Source organism: Diuraphis noxia, unplaced genomic scaffold (assembly GCF_037042655.1).
Source record: "Diuraphis noxia isolate RWA-SAM2 unplaced genomic scaffold, SU_Dnox_SAM2 contig0002, whole genome shotgun sequence".
NCBI classification, from domain to species: domain Eukaryota; kingdom Metazoa; phylum Arthropoda; class Insecta; order Hemiptera; family Aphididae; genus Diuraphis; species Diuraphis noxia.
In genome coordinates this window covers 68,402,949-68,428,792 of record NW_028301712.1, presented here as the reverse complement: position 1 = coordinate 68,428,792, position 25,844 = coordinate 68,402,949, and the positions used below count along the sequence as shown (strand labels likewise).

At 28.7% G+C, this 25,844-nt stretch overlaps 4 protein-coding genes across 6 annotated transcripts in view; 1 reads left to right on the top strand and 3 right to left on the bottom strand.

Annotated features, from left to right (window-relative positions):
• Positions 1 to 9,904, top strand: part of kek3 (leucine-rich repeat, immunoglobulin-like domain-containing kekkon 3 protein) — a 189,234-nt gene extending 179,330 nt beyond the window's left edge. For all 3 annotated transcript variants that reach the window (XM_089220247.1, XM_089220246.1, XM_089220248.1), the window contains 3 exons: positions 2,718 to 2,951; positions 3,188 to 3,346; positions 7,315 to 9,904. In XM_089220247.1, the coding sequence (XP_089076373.1) occupies positions 2,718 to 2,951; positions 3,188 to 3,346; positions 7,315 to 8,032 (1,111 nt within the window). In that variant the 3' untranslated portion in view covers positions 8,033 to 9,904. The remainder of the gene's footprint in view (positions 1 to 2,717; positions 2,952 to 3,187; positions 3,347 to 7,314) is intronic.
• An 8,321-nt stretch (positions 9,905 to 18,225) lies between these two features.
• LOC149058845 (uncharacterized) lies at positions 18,226 to 20,659 on the bottom strand. Its single transcript, XM_089219784.1, has one exon. The coding sequence runs from the start codon at positions 20,641 to 20,643 to the stop codon at positions 18,313 to 18,315; it is 2,331 nt and encodes a 776-aa protein (XP_089075910.1). The 5' UTR covers positions 20,644 to 20,659; the 3' UTR covers positions 18,226 to 18,312.
• A 91-nt stretch (positions 20,660 to 20,750) lies between these two features.
• On the bottom strand, positions 20,751 to 21,939 carry LOC149058844 (uncharacterized). Its single transcript, XM_089218485.1, has 2 exons — positions 20,824 to 21,939; positions 20,751 to 20,756 (listed from the first exon to the last, which is right to left on the bottom strand). The coding sequence occupies exons 1-2, from the start codon at positions 21,937 to 21,939 to the stop codon at positions 20,751 to 20,753; spliced, it is 1,122 nt and encodes a 373-aa protein (XP_089074611.1).
• Positions 21,475 to 23,826, bottom strand: LOC149058843 (uncharacterized). Its single transcript, XM_089218484.1, has one exon. The coding sequence runs from the start codon at positions 23,824 to 23,826 to the stop codon at positions 22,222 to 22,224; it is 1,605 nt and encodes a 534-aa protein (XP_089074610.1). The 3' UTR covers positions 21,475 to 22,221.
• Between the last annotated feature and the right edge of the window lie 2,018 nt (positions 23,827 to 25,844).

Sequence of the window (25,844 nt, the reverse complement as noted above, 5' to 3'; positions counted from 1 at the left end):
TTTTGTATTAGAAAACGTGTCCAAAGACAAAATGCAAATAAAATAAATGTGGTAAAAATATAATAAATTATCTTTGAGTAAGTATCTATTAAGATTATATACATTTCACTACGTACAAATTTTTAATTTTAAACTTGTAGCTCGAAAAAAGTTGTATTAATTTATTATTCAATTGTATACAATGTATATTCTTATTATTCCATAACTAGAAATATGCGTACTGAATCATCTGTAAAATATTACATTTTTATAGTTTAATCGATAATTTATTCTTGTTTTAAGTTAAACATTATGTTCCATTCTTTAATAAAGTCGATAACTTTTATAATGCAGAAATAACAATTTCATAATGTCACGCAAATCTAAGATTCGACAAAAACAGATAGCGTGTTTTAATATTTGTTCAAAATTAGTTTAGAATTGTCTCTTAGTTATGTTATATAAAACAAATATTTTAATTTTAACCTTTATATGTTTAAAATACTCATAACAAAAAAATCAATCATCCTTTTTACTAATTTATATTGACTAAATCAAATTAAAGTAATTAAACGTTAGACATAGTTGAAAATAAAATAACCATTTTTGTCTATATTTTGTAATTTTCTGTAAAACTAAGCATTTTAGCTATGAGAATTTAATTTCTTGTAAAATCTTATAGGTGTAAGTGTTAAAATGTTTATGTATTGTATAATACTAAGTCAGGTACGTCAATATAAGATAATGCTATAAATGTAATTTAAAATTCAGTGTTACATTATAAATTGGCATTTAAAACTATAATTGAATTTTTATTACATACTTTAAAAAGTATTAAGTTCAATATTTTATTAATATTCCATATTATTTAATTATTTAGTTTTTAAATTATTATAAACTAACCATGCTAACCATCTTCAAAATATGTATAAATTATATCACAAAAACCGAAATATAAAATAACTTCTTGGTTTTATACTCATAAATTATAATAACCTGAACAAAATGTAAAGCCAATAGGTGTCTCTAATGTGAGATTTCCTACCAAGTCATTATTAATTCATAGTTCTCATTCTTATTGCTGTTATCATTATTACTTATTGTACATCTGTATAGATTGTAATATTCAATAAAATCATATGTTATTTACAAAAAAAAATAATAACCTGAACAATAGATTTTAAACCAAAACGTATATTTTTAATGTTATAGAACATCATAATCTCATATAATAGCTACCATATAAAATATTATTGCATCCAGTCAATTGGAAACTGGACATATTATAATATCTTATTTTGTGTTTTTAAAAACTGTAACTTTTCTATCATATTTTTAAAAAATCATGAGAAAACTTTACAAAGACGGATTTTAAAATGATATTATTTTTATATTACAATTCCTCACCCAAATAGTCTACCTAAGAAATAAGAGGTTACCATTCATATATAGGTAGCACACAAATAAACATTGAATATATATTTTGTAAATTGAATACTAAAATATAAAAACTAACATTCAAGAAATTACTATAAAGACAAAATCAATAGCATTTAGTATTGTAAAAATAACTGTTTAGTTATAACAAGTTATGAACAGATAGTAATGTTTTTATTTAGGATTAGAATTATTATTTATATTCGTTATGTAATATGGTCTTAAACTAACTTTAATATTTCAATAAAAATGTATATTATAATATAAAAGGAAAATTACAGTTCAAAAGTAATTTTGAATTGGGCGTTCCTGCACTTAAATATTGACAATTTAGTACACATCTAGTGTGCTATAAAAATTTGATAATATATTTGGTGCTTTAGTATTTTAATATTTTATTATTTTACCCGAAAATTCGTGCGATTATTTTATTTGTGGTCAATTTTTGTAGAATATATGTTATTACAGTTATACGATGTATCACTATCAAAAACTATCAGGAATATTGATTTTTATTAAATACTTAATTTCATTTTAAATTGTATCCATATTTTATCTGTTATTTTATTGTTCATATCTAATCTTTTATCCACGATTATGTATAGTAGGTATAAATGATAGAATAGAAAATATAGTATATCATTTATATAATTTGCCAATTTTTACTTTACTCTAAATAATAACACTACAATCAAATTATAACATTTATGGCATACCTAATTAAACAATAATGTACAGTTTATATTTTTATTTTTTTCGGTTTCAATAGCATCTAAAAGAAAAAGAAAATTGTGAATTCCTTTATAACCAATTTTGAATGTGTTTATCTATTACTAGATTACTATTATTTTCTGATTCCACAGTTTAAGAATAACAACAACCGTTAATTATTTTTTAAATAACAATGTAAAAGGTATATGTATATAATAATAATGGTTTAAAAAATAGATTACCAAAAATCAAAAAAAATTATGTTATTCATTGTTTTGGAATTGACCATTAATCATTAATTTTCTACTTTTTGCAATAATTAGAAACTGACTTGGTGAGACACGGTCGTACGCTCAATATGCGTAAATGTACTGAGCGTGCGTATCGACCACAGTTGCTAGCTCCCGGATGGGTGACCACCCAGGAGTTTTAGCAACATATCCTTGCTACACATATACAAATACGTAATACAACCCTACAATCTACTAACTACTCAAAAATGTTCAGAGTATTTACTTGAACATCTGATAATATTATTATTGAAAACATTCAAAGTATAATTATTTTAATTTTTTTAATTTTTCCAATAGGCCACGGATTTTGCCGGATGATCCAATTGATGAAAAAAAGAAAACTTATTTAGAGTGCAACCTGGGTGAAGTAACATTGCATCATCATGTGTTACATAAAGAATCTCTTCCAGCCGGTCATCTTTACACTACTGCGGCCGGTCGACAGGAATTGTTCAATACAAAAAATGTGCCTGACCTATTGGACACATTACTTCCAACCAAAGGTCGCCGAATTTCGCAAACACTTCCTAGGTGAGTAAAAAATATTTACTATAACTCATTAGTATTTATTGTGTATTAAAATATAAAAATGAAACAATTCAGACCAAAGAGTTAAAACTATAAATTGCTTGCTATGTTCAATTTTTTTATAGACAATTTAAGAACATTCTAATGCACTCGTTGAAGTATATAAGATCATGACCAACGAGCACTATAAATACATTTTATTTTTTATTTTAATGCTTTGTTTGAAATCATAAAATTAGGTCAGGAATTAGCTCAAACACCAGAAGAAACACTGTGTACACGCCAAGACCATCGGAGAGTCAATCCCCTTTACTACTAGGAAGTCGTAGCAGTGGTGGCAGCAATACCAGTCGAAGCCAACTATCCTTCGATTCGTCTATATCGTCCGATCATCCAAGGTTAGTGTCTATACTGACAGATTCAATTAGACAACTGACAATTCAGATGTTTCCCTCTATAGCAGCGTTTCTTAAACTGTGTTCCACGGAACCTTGGGGTTCCGCATAGATCACTTCAGGGTTCCGCGAAGCTTAAGTAATTTTTTTTTAAATGTTCAAGAAGATTACCTTAAAATATCCATTATGGAAAATAATACTTGTATATTAAATAATAATGCATAAGCCATATGGAATAATCTATCAGCTAACTCTATACATTCAATAATCTATACTTCTACTCAATATTATAATTTATTTGCAAATAATCCTAAAAAAACTAGAAAGCTAAAAAGAAGTAGGGGTTCCACGATAAAAGTGGACATTAAAAAGGGTTCCATGGATAAAAAAGTTTAAGAAACGCTGCTCTATAGTATGCATTATGTACAATAAAGTAAATTAAACGTAAAAAGTGATATAACCGCTCTAGACACTCGTATTATATAAATTTATAGTTTCTAATGATTTGTCGAACAGTTCGAGATTCTAACTTGGTATGAAAAAATTACGATCCAAACTATCAAACAACTTTCATTGTTTGAAAATTGAACTTAAAAATATTCTTAATCTCACTATACTAATCAAAAATTAATTTTCTTTAATTTATACTAATTAAAATGTTTGTATGATAATAATATTAAGATTAAGCCATTAACTATTATTTTTATATTATTAAAATAAAATAAAATGCAGTTATTCAAAAAAAATATATATATAATAGTAAATAATTCAGTATTTAATATTTTCATAAAGTTTTAAGTAGTTAACTGAAATACAGTATTAAAATATTTACACAAAAAATAATTACAAAATAAATATAATAAAACAAAAAAAATGTATTCTAAAAATAAGATGAGTTTAAAACTTAAATTAAATTAATTTTATTATTTGTTCAAATAATAATATTTATTTATCTTAATGTCATTACAAAATTTTTGCTAAATAACAAAATCATGCCTACAAAGCCAACAACATATTATTTTATACTGAACACGAGTATTAGGGAAAATTACTAAGAATTTAAGATGCATCAATTATTTTTATAATCCACAAATCACTAATGAAAAATTTTATATTTTGAATTATGATTATAAATTTATTAAAATCAAAACAAGAATGATGAAATGAATACTTACAAAAATCTTTTATACGTAATTAGGCATTTGTCTTCTGCGAAACTGATTAAAAATAAATCGACACATTTAAGTATTTTTCTTCTTTTGTCTAACAACTTTAATTTTTTAGCTCTCGTAGGGTTGTAGATTGTTTTATATATAATTATTTTATATTAATTACTTTATGCAATTGTTACTAATTATTAAATCACTGTGAAATTTAATTTTGTTCTTGAGGTAACTTTTTATTAAAAAGAGAACATAAAAATATTTAAAAAGGATTTATTAATCAAATATTACAAAAAATAACTTTTATGACTTTTTTTTTACTCTTTTGTCACACAATAATGTTATTGAATGTTTGAACTTTATTGATCAAAATTTTATACTAAAATAATATGAAACTTTTATAAAATCGTTGTAATTATCATAAGAGCAAAATATAATAAATAAGAATTGAATAATTGTATCAAAACTTTAAAATTAAATTCCATAAATATTTTTAGTCTTAAATTTCAATTTATTAAGAACATTTCTATCATAATAATAAAAAAATAAACTATTGAAAACTAAACTCAATTTAAAAAATTTCCTTGGAGATATCACCAATCAGTAATTTAAAATTACTAATATACTCTTCATAAAACACTTTATGTTTGTGTACAATTTTCAAATGTTCGTAATAATAATATATTATAGTTTAATAGTTATTTTAAAATAAAATTAAAATCTTGATTTTTGAATTCTCATTGTTGGATAGAATATTAATATTAAGTGTACATTACATAAAAATGTATGATTAGTTTAACTCAAATACCCTATTTGGTACTGTAAGATGTAAATCGGATTAATACATTCGATGAGATCCTATGCAATATACATTTGTATATTTAACTCGAAAAATAGATACCTGAATCGTAAATTACGACTATGTTAAAATATATGTTTGGAACGCAGTAAATTTGTTTAAAATAGATATTCGCTCATTATTCGGTTGTTCATATTTCCATTACGTGAACCGATGTAATAGATGATTATTATTCCAAGTGCATTTTATTAGATTTACTTCAGCAAACAATAAATAATAAACATAACAGTATAATATAGTACAATAATAGGTACTATACAATTAGTATACATACGCAAAATAATTAATGGAATTAAATTATAACCATATAAGATTGCTTTCGGAACTCAGACATCAATTTTAAAATCACTTAGTATAAAACGGACGTTTAATACAATTATGCCACACCAAATCGACCTATGTATTAGACTACACAAAGAAAATTCATAAGCCATAAGTAAAATAATTATCTCCGTGGTTTTGAGCTCATACACCAACATTTATGTTATACCATTTCTAAATACCATGTTTACACCGGTAAAGTTTAATGGTGGTTTTGCAAAGCTATAAACCGAACATCAATATTCGTTGTTTATTGTTTGATTTTGGATATTTAACAAAGCGAACTTTATCATAATCTCAAGATCGAAGTGAGCTGCATAAGCACACATTGAAACTTTTTGTTGTAGTAGTTTCTACTGCATTGGGAACCCGTTAAATGTGTACTCAACAGAAAATTTCGAATACCAAATCGTGTAAACGTTTGTCGTGTTGTTTTCATTCAAACAGGACAGTTATTTTTTCAGTTAATTACAAATCCACCGCACAATTGATCAGATCACACTGGCCATAGTTACATGACATTATATTTGTTGCAGTGCAGCTGTATACGACCGTATTTTGATTAGTAAAATATTATGGTAGTATCTGTATTATATTTTATTACAGTATTTTATGTATGTCATACGTCATGTATCATGATTTAATATTGCTAGACGTATTGCCAGTGGCATACCAGCGGCGCCAAGGTTGTTTCGACTAGGGGGCTTTTACGGTCTTTATACTTCATAATTGGGCACTAATAATAATTTACGAGTTCAAGATTGTTGTGATGTATAGAATTATAATGGTCGTAGGTACTTGGAAAAGTATTATAGGAAACCTTTATAGATAGATGTAAAATTGGGCATCACACACATCATATAAAGTCGTAATAGTTTAAAAACACGGTTTACGATGTTAAGTTACTATTTGAAAATTCCGTGCAAATACAATATTTAATAATAAAATATTGCATATATAATTATTAAGGATGTCGTTTAAAAATTATTCAAGTATCGGTCACAAACACTACGTATTAGATACTTTAACACTAGCAAGTACTTGTACATAAGTTGGAAACCCTAAAAACTAAAAATATTAGCAACACTCCTGAATTGGGCTTATTCCTTACGAACCTATAAATCAAAATAGTTAAATAACACCTGGTCGGGACCGAATAAATTATTTAATGGAGTTAATAATAAAGAGAAGCCACTAACCGAATTAATTAATCAAGATACAATATGATGTCACACTATTCACACTGATTAATAAATGTATAGTGCAGCATCATAGGATGTATGCTACGAAAATATCCCTTTATAAAAAAAAAACTAAATAGATCATTACATGATGTATTATTTGGTATATTTAATGTTAATAATTATTATTTTATATATTTCATTTTCATTTCCACGCGTTGAATCTTTGAATGCTTATATTATTATCATGATTTCGTAGTTTCTAATAAAATAAAATTCCATACGTCCAAAATAACATACATTTTTGATAAATAAAAAACAATGTTATTATTTTGGTAAAGTGGTGCATAGTAATTATTCTCAAACTTAGTAGATGTTGTGCGAGTCTAAAAAGGTTGATAACCACGACTGGTATATAGTGTATACTTACAGCTTAATGTTTTTCAGGCAACTGGCGGCCAGTCAGAAGTCGAGCAGTTACCTAAACCTGTCCACAGCCAGCTGTGGCCGCGATTACGGTGGTGGATCTTCGGGCGGATACCATCACCAACACCATCCGTCGTACTATTGGACGCCGCCCAGCTTGCCGTCATCGCCCGCCCGAGAGCGACGGCTGCCCGCCATTCCAGTGGGTCGTGGTGCCGGGCTACCCACTGTAGCTGCTGAAACCCCAATACTCGATCCGCTGTCGTCCAGGCGGCGGACTTACGGTGGACTGAGTGGGGGTGGTGGTAGCCATCACCACAACCACAGAAACGGGCCCGGTGGTAACCAGGTGCACAATCAGTTGACCGGTAGCAACCATTCTCTACTGTCTATGTCTGACGGAGCGTCTGTCACGTACGACTACCACACAGCGCAGCTGGACATGTTCCTGGATGAGTACAAGACACTCAGAAAGGAACTGACTAAGATGCAACGGACGTGTGACACTCTTCGACTGTCCAACGCCTCACTGGCCTCTTCGGTGGCCGCTCCAGACCCAGTCGACCACCGTTCCAGACCGGAACCGTTGGCCGCCCCCGCCACATCGTCCTCAAGGACGACGCCTAAGTCGATACTCAAGAACAAGAATCAGACCACTTATGTTTATCGGCCGGGTGGCGAGCGGCGCAACAGTTATCACCAGCTGAATCCGGCACCCGATGACATTTACCTCAGTTAACCTCTTCGTCCTGCTCACCGAGGAAACCCAAAATCCAAAACCCCGTTATAGCATTATTATTATTATTGTTGTTGTTGTTGTCGTTGTTGTTGATTTTATTTTCTTGTTCTATTATTTCATCGTATACAACACATATCACATCATGCTCACATTGAACCCGTTTAGTAAAATATTTATGTGTGTGTGTGTTTTCTCTATGTCTTTAACTCCATTAGCGCAACTATAGAGAAGAAATGGCGTTGTAACCAGACATTATAACTTGTAACGATATATCGCATACACTTCATGTAAATAAATCCCCCAAACCCTAACCCCCTCATTTAAAAAAAATGAAATAAAGAGAAATCCTAGTTCCACTATTTAGTAACTCTCGCTCTCTGGTAATAGTATATGCAATTATTACCATTTAACCGCAGCTGGTTTATTGTTGATGGAACATAAGTGGCTTTAATACAAACTCGCCGCGGACTTCAGGTCATGATAAAAAAAAGTACAGTCAGCTATTATTAACACTGCAAAACACCTTCGATGATCTAATTATCTCAGACTTTAAAAGGTCGTTTTTAATAAACGTTTCGTTTTTTTATGATTAAAATATAAAATATAAATTATATTGTTAAGCAAACTCACTATGACTTTTGTAAAATGGTTGAAACCAAAATGACATGCAATTACATCCAGAATGGCATTGTTTTCTCTCCTTTAAATGCTTAACACATATTTTATTAGGTTAATTTAATTAAACCGTATACAAAAATAACATTTCAAATGACAAAAGTGATCAAAATACATATATTATTCCATGTATATAACAATATTATTTTACAACGAAATTATTCAACAGTAAATATTGGTTCATTTTCGTGCTTTATCAAGTTTATCAATTAATGTTATTACCATTTCATAGGGACTGGTAAGGCTAATAGCTTAAAATTTATTTTACTCATATTTCATAACGATTTCTTTTAGGTACTAAAAATTATAAGAATTTAAACCATGTGAAACATAAATGTTTTAAAAAAATAATTGAAACTAATAAAACCATTTATCATTGAAGTTGTTTTCATTTTCAAATTTATAAAATTATTTCATATACCTAATAATAGGTATTAAACATTTAAAATTACAATAGATCAATTTTTAATTTTTTTAATGTTAAATTATCTGGTTTTTCATTTCATAAAAACAATATTCTTGTACGATATAATTCACATTAAAATAATACTTTTAATACTTCAATTAGAACTATTAATAATAAATATGTTATCTAAACAATAAAACATAAAATAATTACAAAGATGCTCATACATTTAAAATGTGTTTTATATTTATAAGAATATTTTTTTTTAATCGAAATAAATATTTCAATAATACATTTTGTATTACAATATACAAATGTGTAGGATCTCCTCTATTGATATCGAAATAAATAAATGATGACAACCATGAGTAACCAAGATGATACAATATTATATTGTGTTTTATATACCTTCATTATAAATAATGAAATAATTTTTATCATTGTTATGTACAATATTATTTAGAATGTTAAATAGTTATAAGTTAAGAGGACATATTATAATATTATTACAATGTTAAATGTTTTCAAAAATACTATACGTTACGAAATAATTTATATTACAATATCATTATTTTAAAAATTATCCTATATTGTAAGTTATTTATCATCTTAATCTCATAAATGTAAAAATGTTATATTTTCATGGAATGTAAATATAGTCATATTAATAACTTTTATGATTAAAAAAACATTAGAAGTGAATTTTTTTTTTTTTGTAATATTAAATAAACTAATTCCATCATAAACTAATTATACGTCAAACAAATAAATATGATATTTGGGAGTAAAAAGGATTTTTTTGTTTTTATAATTTGTTGATATATTCCATTAATGCTAATAAGTATTATTTATCAAATTAGGGTTAAATTTTGTTTGATTAGACTAGATAAGGTATGGTAAAGAGTAAAAACTAAGGTTATGATAAATCAAAAACCAATTTTTTTCCTAATTTATACCTAACATAAAGACTTTATTGTTGAGACATTATGGCTGATGAAGTTATGATGGCATATCTAACCTACCGATTGGTAAACATGGCCTAAAAGAGATATGATGGGTTGCAATACGTTTGATCATTGTTATCGATAACGATAAACATAAAATATTCTTGATTATCTATCTATATAAGTAATAATTTAAATCAGTGGCGTATCCAGGGGGGGGCTGAGGGGGCTGCAGCCCCCCTGAAATTTTAAGAAAATTTAAAAATTATTTTAATGGTCTGTTATATTCGCTCAAAAAGTCTTAAATTGTATTTTTTCTAATTTTAAATTGTCATCTTTATTTTGTTAGTTTTCTATAGCTTCGGCCGTGCTAGTAGGTATTTAATGCACCGTTGTGTAAAAAATTGATCAACTCCCCCCCCCCTAAAAAAAAAAAAAATCCTAGCTACGCCACTGATTTAAATATATGGACAATATAAAAAGATACCATATCTTATCTTTGGATAAACCAGGATTTTTACAAAGGGAGCTTATGCAAGAATTACAAATCTATTATATAATTAAAAATTGTAATATAAAAATAATTATTTTCAATAGAATGATTCACGTAGACGGTGTTCTCAAAATCTGATTGTTGAAAATTTTAAATACACTTACAAAAAATGTTTTCAAATTTTTGAGATTTTTATGTACTTATAACTACTAATGTGTCCTGTGGAAGAGTATGTACTGTTTTTCTAACCTTTTTTTTTATTATTTAATTAGAACCACCCATTCTATTTTGGCGTATCATAAATCTAAATCCGTACGAATAGTTTTTTAATTATTTAAATTTTTGTTCCACCAAAATAACAACATAACTATTATGTCCATGATAATGGATGAAAAAGATATATGGCCATGGTGATTTTAAATGTTAGTTTTTAATACTAATCCATCAACATTAATAATTTGTAAAAATAGATGAAGTGTAATAAAGATATAATATTAGATATCTATTTTATATTTATGTAAGACTATTTTTACTATAAGGTATGAACATTTTAATAATTGAGAAACTATTAGGTACTTGTTTGAATTTCAAATTATGTACATCAACATTTTCATGAAAAATTAGCCACAGCCCACAGAATAGTTTACAGTAAAAAAGAGGGGTTCTCGTTAGAAAATAAGTAGTACAAACAAATTCAAGTATTGGAAAAATTGGCCTTTGAGTATATTGGAAAATTCCAAAAATCGAAATTCAGTTGGATTTTTTATTAAAGTAAAAAGTTGGGATGAGTGTGCTTAATGAATCATCTTGTATATTTTAGTTCGAACAGAATACAAAATAAAAAAAAAAAATGATATCAACCGTTGCAATTTATTATTTAGTTTGAAACATCATACACCATTATAAAATCAATACATTCCTCACTTCGTTCAAAATCTAAAAATAAAAATTTATATTATATTATATTATATCTATATATAATATAATATTACCTTATGAGTTGTGATTAAACATTAACAGGGCTCTGAAGGCTGAATACCTGCTCCAAAAAATTAAAACAAAATTTAAATTGTAATATGTATCGTAATCATATAACCAATATGTATAGATTCTATCAATATTTATTTTAATTTATAAATAAATAATGAATTTAGTTAAATGTATTAAAACCGTATTAAGACTGCCGCCTTAAGAAAGTCGGTCTCTATAATTTAATGAAATTTCTGTCACTTGGGTACACAAATAACATATTTTTAAGAGTAGGTATCCTGTAATTCTGTAATATATACTATATTAGTTTTTGTAATATTATTAAATACTAATAAAAATGTATAAATATTCAAAATTTAAATCATTCTTTGTAACCTGTCCTATACTGTACACCCTTACGTTATTTAATAAATAATAAACCTAACCTAAAAAACAATACAGACGTGTATAGCCCATTGATATTAAACTAATGGATGCGGCATAACACAAAAATCTGTAAGCTAACAAAATAATAATATCTAATCAATTATCTGTACATATTATTATGTTTTCTCTCTCTTACTTTCCTTGTCACACAGAAGATGTGTGCGAGTGAGAACCATCGTTTCTCTCTCCGTTATGTTGGCCTAAACAGCGTATGTAGAATGTATAAAAGAATGCCGTATCCATATGTTTAATATCAACGGTATAGCCGCATAGGCATAGGGGCGAACAAGATAACAATAATATTGTGATATTTGTATTTTAATTTTGTACCAATAAGTATAGCAATTATATAAAAAGCAGGTAAGTGGGTATCGCTCTGCTGTACATTAGGGGGTGGGGTGGACCTCTAACTAGGGTAGGTTAAATTTGAATGTAATGATAAGTATCATTGTATACGAAAAACGATTCTGAACGGAGACGGTTTATCTGTCGGGTAAAACACGATTGCGTAAGTTCGTTATCGGCGATACCTTTTTAAGCAACACGATTCCGTACGATTTTAGCAGTTTTTTAACTACACGATTACGTACGAAGTTTTAAGCGTTGTTGCCAATTTTCATACCGGTATACAGAGCACCCACAAGGGGGTCTGATGGACCTTGAGTACAGGGGCCCGAATACTTTAAGGGCCGGAGGGCCCGTAGAAATTTATTTGTAATTTTTGAAATTTTAGTAGAAATATTTATTTTATATTAATAAATATTGTAAAATAACATTTTATGAAATATATATATTATGTAGTCATTTAATATTTAACCATTGATTAAGCTGAGCTCAAAGCCCGCAAAATAAAATTTTAACTTAAAAAAAATATAGGTACTTGTTTTTTCTTTTTTAATTTAGATAATATTGTAATAAAAAAATAGAAAAGAAATTATTAACGTTGGATTGTTTATGAACGAAATAAAAATGATTTTTTTTAATTTTTAGTGCTTTTTTTGGATTTTTGAGACTTGTTTGGATTTTTAACTGTTTCTGAATTAAAATCGGTCTTATTTTATGAAATTATATTTTTTTGTCAATCGAATTATCAAATAAGTTGTAAATGTATAGATTAAGTAAATAGAACGATTACGTTGATGCAACGACCTTTTTTCACATATTTTTTTATTTATTTATTTATTCACGATAATTTTATTAAAATAATAATTGACGATTTATTTATTTATTAATTACTTTATATTATTAAGTTAATCTAATTTTATTATTTTTTTTTTTTTTATGTATTATTATAGAACTGTAAATGTATTCGATATTTATTATATTATATTATTATTTATTTTATATACGATGAAATTGGTAAATTTGACAACGTTGCATACAATTTCATACGCAATCGTGTTTATTTTTTTTTTCTGAAAGTTACTTTTAACCCATCTACAAACATACGCAATCGTGTTGCCAAAAAGACCAAACGTACGCAATCGTGTTCTACCCTTATCTGTCTAGGATATATTATAGATTATTAAAAACTTCAAATCTTAGATATAAAAGGAAAATTTTTTATGAACTTCTAGTTTAAAATAATTTGCGAATTTTCGTGATTTTTACGTATTTTGTCGAAATTCAAACTTTGAATGCTTTAAAAAAAAAAATTGTGCATATACATATCTTTTATTTTTCAACTGCTATTGTAAAAATATGATTGGAGCCTTGTATTAGATTTTCAAATCTTAGATTAAAAAAGAAAAACTTTTATATAAAATTATGCCTATGTATTCTTATAATTTTTTAATAACTATAAGAATAACTTACGAGGAACTTTGTATTAAATTTTCAAGTATTTAGATTTGGCCAAAAAAATTTTTTTATAAAAATTGAAAATTTCAGTTATCTATAAATATCTCAAAAAAATATGTTGAAAATTAAATCATGTAAAGAAAATGCCAATCTAAATAACTAGTAAAATTTTCAAGTATCTACGACTTATCTTATACTTTTTGAATAATAACCAATATTTAAAATAGTTTCAGGATAAATCGTTATCGTTACGCTATTTCGTAAAAGCATAAAATTCAAATGCACTTAAAATTTTCCTATAATGATGCTTCGAGTTTTCTCTAAATCTACTTGAAGGAAAACTTATGGAAAATTTAGTGTTGTATTTTTAATTCTTAGTTAAAAACACAAAAAAATTTATGATTTTTCAACTTCAAAATTACTTGCACATTTTCGACAGATTTCGTAAAAATATGAAATATAAACGCTTATAAAAAAAAATTGTGACTAACGGTTTTTAATTTTTTTTAGCTACAATAAGAACAACTCATAAGTAAACTTGTATTAAATTTTCAAGTTTTTTTGATCATCCAACATTTTTTTACCGACACTTCAAAAAAAAATTCTCAAAAAAGTTGAAAATTTCAGTGGTCTATAAATATTTCAAAAAAAGTCAAACATTTTTGAAAATTAAACTGTATATAGATAACACTAACATAAACATTTCGTGAAAATGTCAAGTATTTACAGTGATTAGTTTTTGAATTACAACCATATAAACAAAAATCAATTTGGTCGAAAACTGGTTTTGCGTAAAAATTCCCGTTTTTCTGTCATTTTTTTTTGTTTTTCTCGATTTTTTTGAAAACTGTTGGAAAATGTTAACTTTTGATCTCTATAATGCACCAAGGATATTCACTTTTACATCGGAAATCACTCCCAAAGTTTGAAATTGAAGCATCATTTTGATTAGTTATGCTGTACACAGACACAAAAAAAAAACACATCATTGTAAAATCAATACATTTATCACTTCGTTCAGAATCTAATATAAATAGAACAATATTCGTATTCACACATATACATATCATAAAACATGAAAAACATCCTCTCTGTGTCCAGTGCAACGAATCACTATCGATCAAACACATAGTCCTATAGATTTCCCGCTGCATGTCAACGCAAGAATGCGTTCAATCCAATCAAAGATCCATCCTCAACCAACCTTCTTCAATGGAGGAAGCGCTAGGAGAACACAATACTCACTTAATACACAGATTCTTAAAATACATTGACACTAAAATCTAACACTGAAAAAAATCTCATTACTAACAAATTGTATTGTAAATATTTAAAACTGTAAAAACTACTAACACATAATCATGTAATTCCCAACCATATTACAATGTAAACCTACCGCAGGCTAATGACCTTGTTGTTGAAGCTTTATTATCAATAAAAAAAATATATATTCCTATTACCTATTAATATTTCACAATACTGAGTACCTTATAGTATCGGGATTTTGGATTCTGAGCGGGGAGAGGCATGTATTAATTTTACCATTTTTTTTTTTTTTGTGTCTGTCATCACGTTTTAGGGCAGTAAAAGTGCTTCGATTATACTTCAGTACCTCGTTCGATCAGAAAGAGAATCTAGTTGGGTAGAGGTAAAAGTATAAAATCTTCAATATTTTTCTTAATAATTGGGATAAACAAACTAAAAATTAAAAAAAAAACGTGAAATTTTACGTGCAATCAGTTTTCGACAAAATCGATTTTGGTTTTTGATGTAACTGTAAAACAAATGACCATCGATACATGAAATGTTCACCGAACTTTTATATACGTATATTCTATCCACCATGCAATTTTCAAAAAAATTCAACTTGAGCTGATTTATTTATTGGCGTATGCAATTTTCGATCATTATTAGTTTTTTTTAAATTAATATCGATAAAAATGTATTGGTTGGGTAAAAAAAGCTTTGACAATTTAATACAAGGCTCCTAACATATTTTTACAATGGTAGTTGAAAAATAAAAGAAAAACATAGTCACAATTTTTTTTTTACAAGCATTCAAAGTTTGAATTTTGACAATATACGTAAAAATCACGAAAATTTGCAAATTATTTTAAGCTAGAAATTCATAAAAATTACAGTTAATAGCTAGTATAAATATAATTACATTTGAATTAGTATATAGAAATTTATAAGGTGGTGGTACCGACGTATATGCGATTTTCAAATGCGTTATATGACCCCAGACCCGCAACCATCATGATTTTAATTGACGTCATTTTATTTATTTTACTCATTTTGTTGGTAGTTGGTACGACACTGCATCATTGCAGGGACTGTTATCAACCAGTGGCCACGGCTCTTATAATCTTAGTTTATTAATATTTAAAATCAAGTTCAATAATTTAAATTTTTTAATATTTATATTTTAAATTATATCATGATGAGTGATACTGACAATGGTATTATGAATAATAATTTTACCATAGGTACGTTAAGTGCGGTAAAGAAGAAAAAATGTTATTTAATTTCTGTAAAGTAAAAACCATAAGATAAATGTTCAGCTTTCTAAGGATAGAAAACAAAATAATTTGTATAAGTGGGAACAAGTTTATGTAACTGCTTTCAGCTTACACCATTGATGATTCCACGTCACGCCACTGATTCTGAGCAAATCCTATCAGTCTATAATACCTATCATAATTATTTTTATTGCCTATTACAAGGATATAAATTACATATTATGAAATGATTTTTTTTTTGCTTCATGTATAATTTATACAAACTTAAAGCTATAAAATGTAATATAAAAGTTTAATAAAATAGATAAATTATATTATTACTAATATTATTATGATATTACTATTGGAAAGAATTGAATCAAACAACGCTATCTATACGTAGTTTTCTATTCACACGTTAAAATGAGCTTTTCTTTATTTAGTCTTTAACGAAATTTCATATAACTAACACAGCAAGTCGCATTAATGTGGTAAATTCTAATTTGAATATAATATATTATAATATATTATATTATATAAATTACATTATGATAATCATAAAATAATATTAAAATATAATCATACATATTTTAATTCTGTAAATTGTGATAGTTATCTCATTTTAGACTAGGTACCTACTTATAAATCAGCTGTATTCAATACATATGTGAACTTTAATTATTACTTAAAATACAAATTTAAATTGTAATTTCGACAATATTAAAATCACAAAAATTGTATAAATTACTTTGTAATTAAAATTTATAAGACGCTAAATATTTATATCTATAAATTGAAAACATAAAACAAAATTTCTCATAAATATTTCATACTAAAGACAAAATATTTAAAAAAAATTATAAACACAGTATTTTTTATAGATCTTTCAAATTCATATTTGGACGAAATTAGATACTTTAATAATGAAAAACAATTTCAGTTACTTTAATTAACTTATAAGTATGATTTGAGGATACTTGAAATTTTTAAGGTGAATTAATATATTTTTCACACACAATGACATTTTCATATGTAATTCAATATTTTCGACAACAAATAATCTAACACATAGGGAACTAATGGTATGATAAATTATTTTAATACCATTATAGTTATATATTATAACATAATATACATAATGTATATTAGGAAATACGTTGCTAAGACTTACTCAATTATTACGAGGTATACACTATACCTAATATACAGCAAAACAGTTACCAAACTACTTTTTTTTATAAGTGAACTTAGACTATTAACAAATCGTAATTTATCGTTTATTAGTCCATTTGTAAACAACCGATTGAGCATAGGTTCGTATAAACATGATTGCAACCATTAATAGAATATGGTAGGTAATGGATTAAAAAAAAAATACAAGTATTTCTTCAAAATAGGTATATTTGTTTTTTCATAAAAAAAAAAAATATCTAATTATTATTGGTCAACATTAAAGCATATTTTAGCTCATTAAATATGATTTATACATAATAATATAATAGACTATAATTAATTATAAATTTATAAATCATGTACAATAGGTTGGTAATCAATTCTATCTCCAAGGATTAAGACAATTTTTCAATTAAAATAACATTAACGTGAAATACTAGGTATTATGGAAAATAATTTTAATCAATTAAAATTAAGGAAAAGCATAGGATTACCATAATTTAAAAATAACTGATTACCATATAGATATTCCATAATTAGTAATTTAACGATTGTATTTTATAAATAACGAATAATTTATTTAATTTTCATTAACTCCCAAATTAGTTCAGTGATCAGCTGTTTGAAAAATAATTTCTAGTTTCAATTAATAGTTGTAGGCAATCTTATCATAGTTTATAATATGCATTAATATTTTAGTTTATTTTAGTTAAGTTCCACAATATTTAAGTTAATTTTAATATAAAATGCAGTATAATTTTTTTTTTTTTTTTTTTTTTTTTTTTATTAGCTATTAGTATACAACTATGACAGCTCGACTATTACAGAGATGATACATAAAACACATTATACATTAAACATTATAATACATATTAAATAATAAAGCCAGCATCCAATATAAAGGTAATTATTAATTTAATGGCGGTAGTAGATTTTGTATTAAGTATGGAGTGGATATTTAAGGGGATATCAAGAGTCTTAAGTTCATTAACTAAAATAATGCGTTTGAGTTGTAGGGCAGGGCAGTCAAGTAGAATATGGGATAAGTCACAAATGCATTCATTCAGGTGAAGAGTACAGAACGGAGAATCATTAAGGCCAAGTTTAAAGGAGTGGCTGGGTAGAAGGTGATGCCCTATGCGTAGCCTATTAAATTGTACTATATATGGTCTATGTAAGTGTAGGTTATTGAACCAGGTTTTTTTAAGGATATTTGGTGTAATATTTCTGTAACTTGAGGCGAAATCAGCAGGTAGATTGTTCCAGAGAGAGAACCAAATATTATTAGAGTATAGTTTTATAAGAGGTGTGAAGTCAGAATGGGGGAGTTGATAAAAGGAAGGAAAGATGAGATTGGATGAAGATTTAGCCAGGTGGTCTGCAACTTCATTACCATATATGCCTGTATGACTAGGAACCCAAAGAAAGTGGATGTTATAGTTAATTTGATTTAATGTAAAAATAAGAGACTTGATGCGAAGAATAAGTGGAGACAGATGAGAGTTAAATGGGTTTGAATTTAAGGCTTGGAGGCACGACATGGAATCTGATACAATTAAGTAATTATTGGGGGGGAAATTTTGGATAAGTATTAAGGCTTCGGTGATGGCATAGCACTCAGCTGTAAAGGAAGAAGACGTAGGGGGAAGGTTATTGCTAAAAGAGAGTTGTAGATCAGGAATATAAAACGCATATCCAGCGGAGAGAGGGGAGACTGATCCGTCAGTATAAACCGCGATGAAGTTAAGGAAGCGTTCATTAAGATAATTCAAAACGGCTGCATTGACCGAGGAAGAAGACATGAATTTAAAATCATTGGAGGATAGATCAAAAAATTTATTATCAGAATGAATCTGAGGGGAAAAGATAAGAGAGTCGTAGGATTGCTCGTAAAGAGGGAGTTTAGTTGAATTAATAATATATTGATGGAAATTTGAGATAGAATGTGCTATAACTGATAATACGGGCATAGATTTAGGAACATATCGCCAATTAAGGTACAGTGAGTAATAAGTGTCAAAGATACGGTGATCGCTATAGGATAATGATTTCAAGAGAAATTTGCCGGCAAGCCAGCGGCATCTGATATTAAATGGTGGGCAGGTAGATTCAACTTCCATAGCAGGGCAAGGTGTAGAACTGATGTAACCCATAATGGTTCTGATGCATGAGGCTTGGAGTTTATTGATTTTTTTCCAATTAGAAAAGGAAGCCGATCCGAAAAGAAAGCATCCGTAATCAAGTTTGGAGCGTATAATAGACAAATATATAGATAATAGACTTGAAGGGTGAGAGCCCCACCAAGTACCAGTTACTGATCGGAGGAAGTTGGACCATCGAGAAACAAACGCCGTGAGAGTTGAAATATGTGGAATCCAGCGCAATTTGGGGTCGAGAGTGATGCCAAGATAGGTAATACTGGGAACAAAAGGGATAACATAATTGTTGAGGTGTGTATTAAGGTTGTTTAAATATCTACGACGAGTGAAAATGATTGATTTGCATTTTTCAGGGGCAACATCAAAAGACACTTTGATTAGGATATCATTCAGATCCTTCAGGGCAGAGTTGAGGTTATCAATAGCAAGGTTAAGATGTTTATTAGAAGAGAATATTACTAAATCATCAGCGTATATAAGACATTCATGACCAGATTGGGAAAGATGCTTTTCAACAATACTCATATATACATTAAACAGGATTGGACTAAGGCAGCTACCTTGTGGAAGGCCAGTGAAAGTGGATCGAGTATTTGACGATCCAAAGGGAGAGAAGAAAACAAGATTTCTGAAATTGAAGAGAGCAGACAGAATATTACAGAACTTAGGGGGGACATTTAATGAGAGAAGATAGGTAATGAGGGTAGGAATGTTCACGGAATCGAAGGCGCCGCGGATGTCAACAAATGTGGCGACAAGGAATTCCTTATTATTAAAAGCATGGTAAATGTGACCAATGAAAGTCGAGAGGCATTCCATGGTACCCAAGCCCTTCCTAAAAGCAAACAAATTTGCAGGTAAAACAGAGTTGGATTCTAGCCACCAATCAAGTCTTGTTTTCAGCATATATTCGAAAACTTTGCAAAGAGAGGAAGAGAGAGCAATTGGACGAAAAGAAACATTAGAATTAGGTTTGGGGATAGGGATGACTCGATAAGATGTCCATGAAGGAGGAACCTGATTAGATGATAGAATGTTATTCATAATAGATAAAAGGTAAACCAGAGCATTTGAAGGGAGGTGTTTTAGCATAATAGGTGATATGTTGTCAAGACCGGACGCAGTAGATTTCCGTGAAGATATGGCTAAATTTAATTCTGACATAGTAAAAATATTAGTGAGAACATGAGGAGGAGAGTATAGAGAGTGATCAGAAGGGCAAACCTCTGATATAGAAGGGACATAGCACGGAGCGACTTTAAAACAAAAAGAGTCGAACCAATCGTCATTATCTGGAGGTCTGACAGGGTTGATACAGTTTTTATAGCGCTTAGCTGTTGACCAAAGGTGATGTATGGGGAAAGATGGATTTAGATTTGAACAAAATTTTTTCCATTTTTTCCTCTTTTCATTTTTTAATAGTCTGGTGGTTTGGGCACAAGCGTTTCGGTAATTAATAAAGTCAGACATGGAGCCCGAGCGACGAAAGTTTCTAAAAAAAAGGGTTCTGTTTTTGACAGCTTCGGTACAGTCAGAATTCCACCAGGGAGGGGAGGGTGGATAAGGATTGGTATTTAATCTTTTCTTAGGAATTGTAGAATCGGCGGAGTTGCTTATAATACTAGTGAAGGTAGAATAGGAAAAAACTGGAGAGGAAGAATTTGTCAATGAAGAGATAGAATTATGAATTTGAAGAGAATACGATGACCAGTTGGCTTTATTGAAGTTAAAGGGTAAGTAGATTGGAGGTGAGGAATCCAAATCGGAACAAAATGGTACAGGATCGGTGATTCTGTTAAAATTAGCTGTTATGATAATGGGGATATGATCGCTACCGTGAGGATCATTGAGGACTTTCCAAGATAGATACCAGATTATATCAGGGGAACAAAAAGATAAGTCAATTGCTGAGTTAGATGAGTTGGGGCGACCCACATGTGTAGGACTACCATCGTTGAGAGAGCAAAGACTTAATGAGTTAATGCAATCATAGATCTGAGAACCACGGCGGGATGCAAGTTGAGAGCCCCAAGCAGGATGAAATGCGTTAAAATCGCCACCCAGTAGCGTATTATGCGATATCAGGTTAAAAAATTCATGCCATAAATTGGAAGGAACATTAGAATTACTGGGGATGTAGCAGGACCAAAATTTTAAAGGAGGGTGTGAATTGATAAGATGCACTTCGACACCTATGATGTCAATTTTACAGTGGGTAAATCTGTTTCTGGTAGCGATATCTAAAGGAATTAGTTTGGATTTGAAGGAGTTATGGACAGCAATAGCTACACCACCATAGCCATCAGAGCGGTCGGATCTATAGATTTTGAACTGTGGCATTGTAAGGGCACGTGAAGGTAAAAGCCAGGTTTCAGAGAGAAGTGCAATTGAGCATTTATGATCGGATAAGAGGTGTTGTAAGGATGGGAGACGTGCAGGGAGACTTCTCACATTCCACTGAATAATGTTAGTATAATTGTTTGAGATATTCTGGTTTTTATATTTTTGTAAAAAAGCCATGGTAATTTTAAATTATTTTGTTATTGTAATATGTTAGTTATTGAGTCAATATATTTAGTATTTTCTTAACTGTGGTGAGGACATTTGGTGTATAATACAAGACTAATCAGAAGTGAAATTAGAATCTGGAATATTAAGGAGTGAATTTAGAGAAGATTCAATTAGGGACTGAAGAGAGGCGGGTGAGAAAGGGGAAAATAGGGAGGGGGAATTTATAAGAGATTCAGAGAGCTTAAGAGAAAGAGAATGGATCCAAGATAGATCAACAGAGTTATTGTCTTCGGTAAGGCTTTGATTAGGGAGATTGGTTAAACAGCAACCATTAGGTGAAGAAAAATTAGGTTCAACTGGTAAATTTAATTTGTCTTTATTATTCGGGGAGCGAGATTTTTGCTTTGTCTTCCTAGAATTGAAATAATGATGGTGATTATTTAGCTTGGGGAAGTTTTCTTCCTCTAGGGAGATATTTGGTTTTAATATTTCAGAAATTGGAGGCTGGCTCTTAACAATATCGGAAAAAGAAAAAGCAGTAGTGTAACAATTATTTTTTTTAAAAATTAAGGCATCCTTATAGGAAATATTTTCGGTGGCCATGATGTGTTTAATTTCTTTTTGAGTGGTCCATTCACGGCAACTACGATCAGTGGCTAAGTGAGGTTGCTTACAGAAGAGACATATAGGATCAGTGGCTTGAGCGCGTGGGCATAAATCAACCGAATGATTGTTTTCACCGCAGTGACTGCACCTGGGACAGCTACGACAATATTTTTGTGTATGTCCAAAACGTAGACAACGATTGCATTGAACGGGAGACCGGACACTGGGCTTGACATCAAAAATCATATTAAATACAGAGATTATGGATGGTATTTTCGAAGCGACGAATTTAAGTTCAACTATACGGGTTTGAACGATTTTATCATCTTTTTTAATACTGATGCGTTTGAATGCATCAATTTTGACTGAAGATCGGACGCCTTCGAAAAATTCAGCTTCTGAGACTGCAGTGTCTAATTTTATTATTCCGTAAGAAAAAATTAGCGTAGAAGGTATAATTGCATTAAAGTTATTCTCCTTTAAGATGTTTGAATTCAAGCAGCAATTACCATTAAAAATTGTGTCGAAAGAAATTTTTATTTTTTTTGAACCCGCAGGTTTAATATTAGTAATACCAGAGAAATTGTTAGAGAAAAATTTAGCGGCCTTAATAGGATGCCAGTTTCCTAAATTTATATTAGCGTCCGTACTTTCAACAAGAATGGTTATAGGCCCGATATAATCTGGCGCAAACGACTTTTGTAATAAGTTGATATGTTTATTAGTGTTGGACATATCGTTGTTGGTAGTGAAGGTAGATTGAATAGAAGTAGCATTGAGTGAAGAAGACGTAGAACTAGTATCGAACTCATTAGAACGATCATTAACGATCACATCCATATCGATAGCCGTAGACCCAGGCGTAATTGCGGTTTGTGTAGATAAAGAGCTATAATTAAATGCGGAGCTAGATATATCTAGAGTCGGCGGGTTGTCAATAATTTGTTGAAAACTTGGTGAAATTGGACAAGAAGTATTTTTGATTGGCTTACCATCCCTGCCGACTATCTGGTAACCGGGGCCGGCAGTGTTTTTGACTTGTTGATTTTTAAGCTTTTTTGAAATCTGATTTTGGCCGGCACGATTTGTGCCGCCCGATGACGACGGCATAACCAACGCACAACTAAAATAAGAGCGATAATACGCAGCAAGATAAGATAAGTAGCACGACACAAGAAAACACGTCTGAACGCTAAGACTGCGAGGAGACAACTGATGCAGTATAATTATAAACAATAATACAAGTCGACACTGTCTATTCATAAATATTATAACCTCCTTGATATTCACTTCATATTTATACTCTAATATTATGTATAACGTGGATTGTACGAATGTACTATACACTGTATAAATATTTCACATTTTACCTTATAGTCTACATACACAGTACTACAGTAGCATAATCATTAATCATATGACAGACGAATAGACGATTAATTCTCTAATAATCTATTAAAAAATAATTCCTCTTATTTTATAAAATATAAGTAGGTATTAATATTAATTGATAACAGTTTGAAGGATCAAGTGGAGAAGAAAACAAAACCGGTTTCATTTATCTGTACATAAAATAATTACATGAAAAATAAACTATTCAAGGTATTTAAATAACTGTTTCCCTCATTAGCACCTTGTTTAATTTCGTGCGGTTTTTAGCTGCGTACTCTTTGTTTTTCCACCCATTATATGACTTTACACCCATAAAATCAATACGAAACATTTTCCATTATTCTGTTATATTCTAAAAAAAGTGTGCTTAAAGGCATCAAACATACTAATAGTAGACTATTTTCAGAGTTACTACTAGTAGATAGTTTCTTACGAACTACATTCTATATGCCTGTATTGTCAATGGTCATCATCATATGATGTCAATCATTATATCAATGGAGTACGTCTTGGTATTAAAAATATTATTTTTTATTTTTTATTGATTTGAAATTCAAAGGAAATATTAAAATATGAAGCGTTCATTTAGAATAAAAATAAAGTAACTAACTAATTTTTAACTTTTAATAGCTATTGATGTGAAAATAAATAACAAATAGTATTTATAGGCACATCGGTATATGAAAATATCAATATTCTAGTTAAAATAGAAAAAAATATCGACGTATCCAACATGAATATTATATATATTATATCATTTAGATCGAATACCCTAGCACCACCCAAAAAACATTTCCCCATAAAATTAGCACAATATTATCTATACTTTTCTACAGTCAAAATTAAATGTTCCTCCACTCACTTCACATATCTCAGAAATTTCAAAAAAAATTTTATGACAAGGCTGTGGTAACATTGATGGATGACACTACTATACCTAAATAGTTTATACAATTCTAAACATTTTGTCATAATTATATTTCTCTACATAGATTTTTATGGAAAACAATTTTAAAAATATTTTCTATATAAATATACTCAGAGAATACAAAAAAGTTCATGACCTAAAAAAAAAATTTTTCTCTACATCCTTTATTATTAGCAGTTAAAATTTCTATCAAAAACAAGATGTGTATTTACTTTGTATTTTATTTTAGTATGTTTCCAATTACTTTGAAATGTTTACTTAATAATTCCTACTTCTACATTTAAACTTTGGTTTGTATAAATTTGTTCTAAGAAATGTTTCTTTTCTGATTTTTTCTTGGTTGTGTCCTCGTTTTTTAGCTAATTTCTTTTGGATATATGAGTCAACCTGTAGCAAAAGATAGTATTTTTAGAACATTTTCATAAATTTACAAAATCGATATTTTTTCATGGTGTTATTATAGCTACATAATTGGTAAAAATCCTAAGTTTTAACACGAAGCATATATCTTGTTTAATAATTAAAAATAATTTTTCAAAATAAATAATAAATACATTATACATACATCCTTTATAATTTTTATAATATTTTTATAAGTAATATTTGCCTATTATAATTTAATTTTTTTTTCAGACTTATTAAATTTACTCAATAATAAATATGTAATATGTGTTAAATATTAAAATTAAAGCAAAATATGTAGTAAAATAAAATTTATAAATACGTAATTAATTTTTTTTCCACTTAGCCTATAAGATTCATTCGGTTATAAGACTCACTTTGTGCTGGTCCCAAAGTGAGTCTTATT

Coding starts and splice junctions, on each gene's coding strand:
- LOC149058845 (XM_089219784.1), bottom strand. CDS start 20,643: ATGAATAACATTCTATCATCTAATCAGGTTCCTCCTTCATGGACATCT.
- LOC149058844 (XM_089218485.1), bottom strand. CDS start 21,939: ATGCCACAGTTCAAAATCTATAGATCCGACCGCTCTGATGGCTATGGT.
- LOC149058843 (XM_089218484.1), bottom strand. CDS start 23,826: ATGCCGTCGTCATCGGGCGGCACAAATCGTGCCGGCCAAAATCAGATT.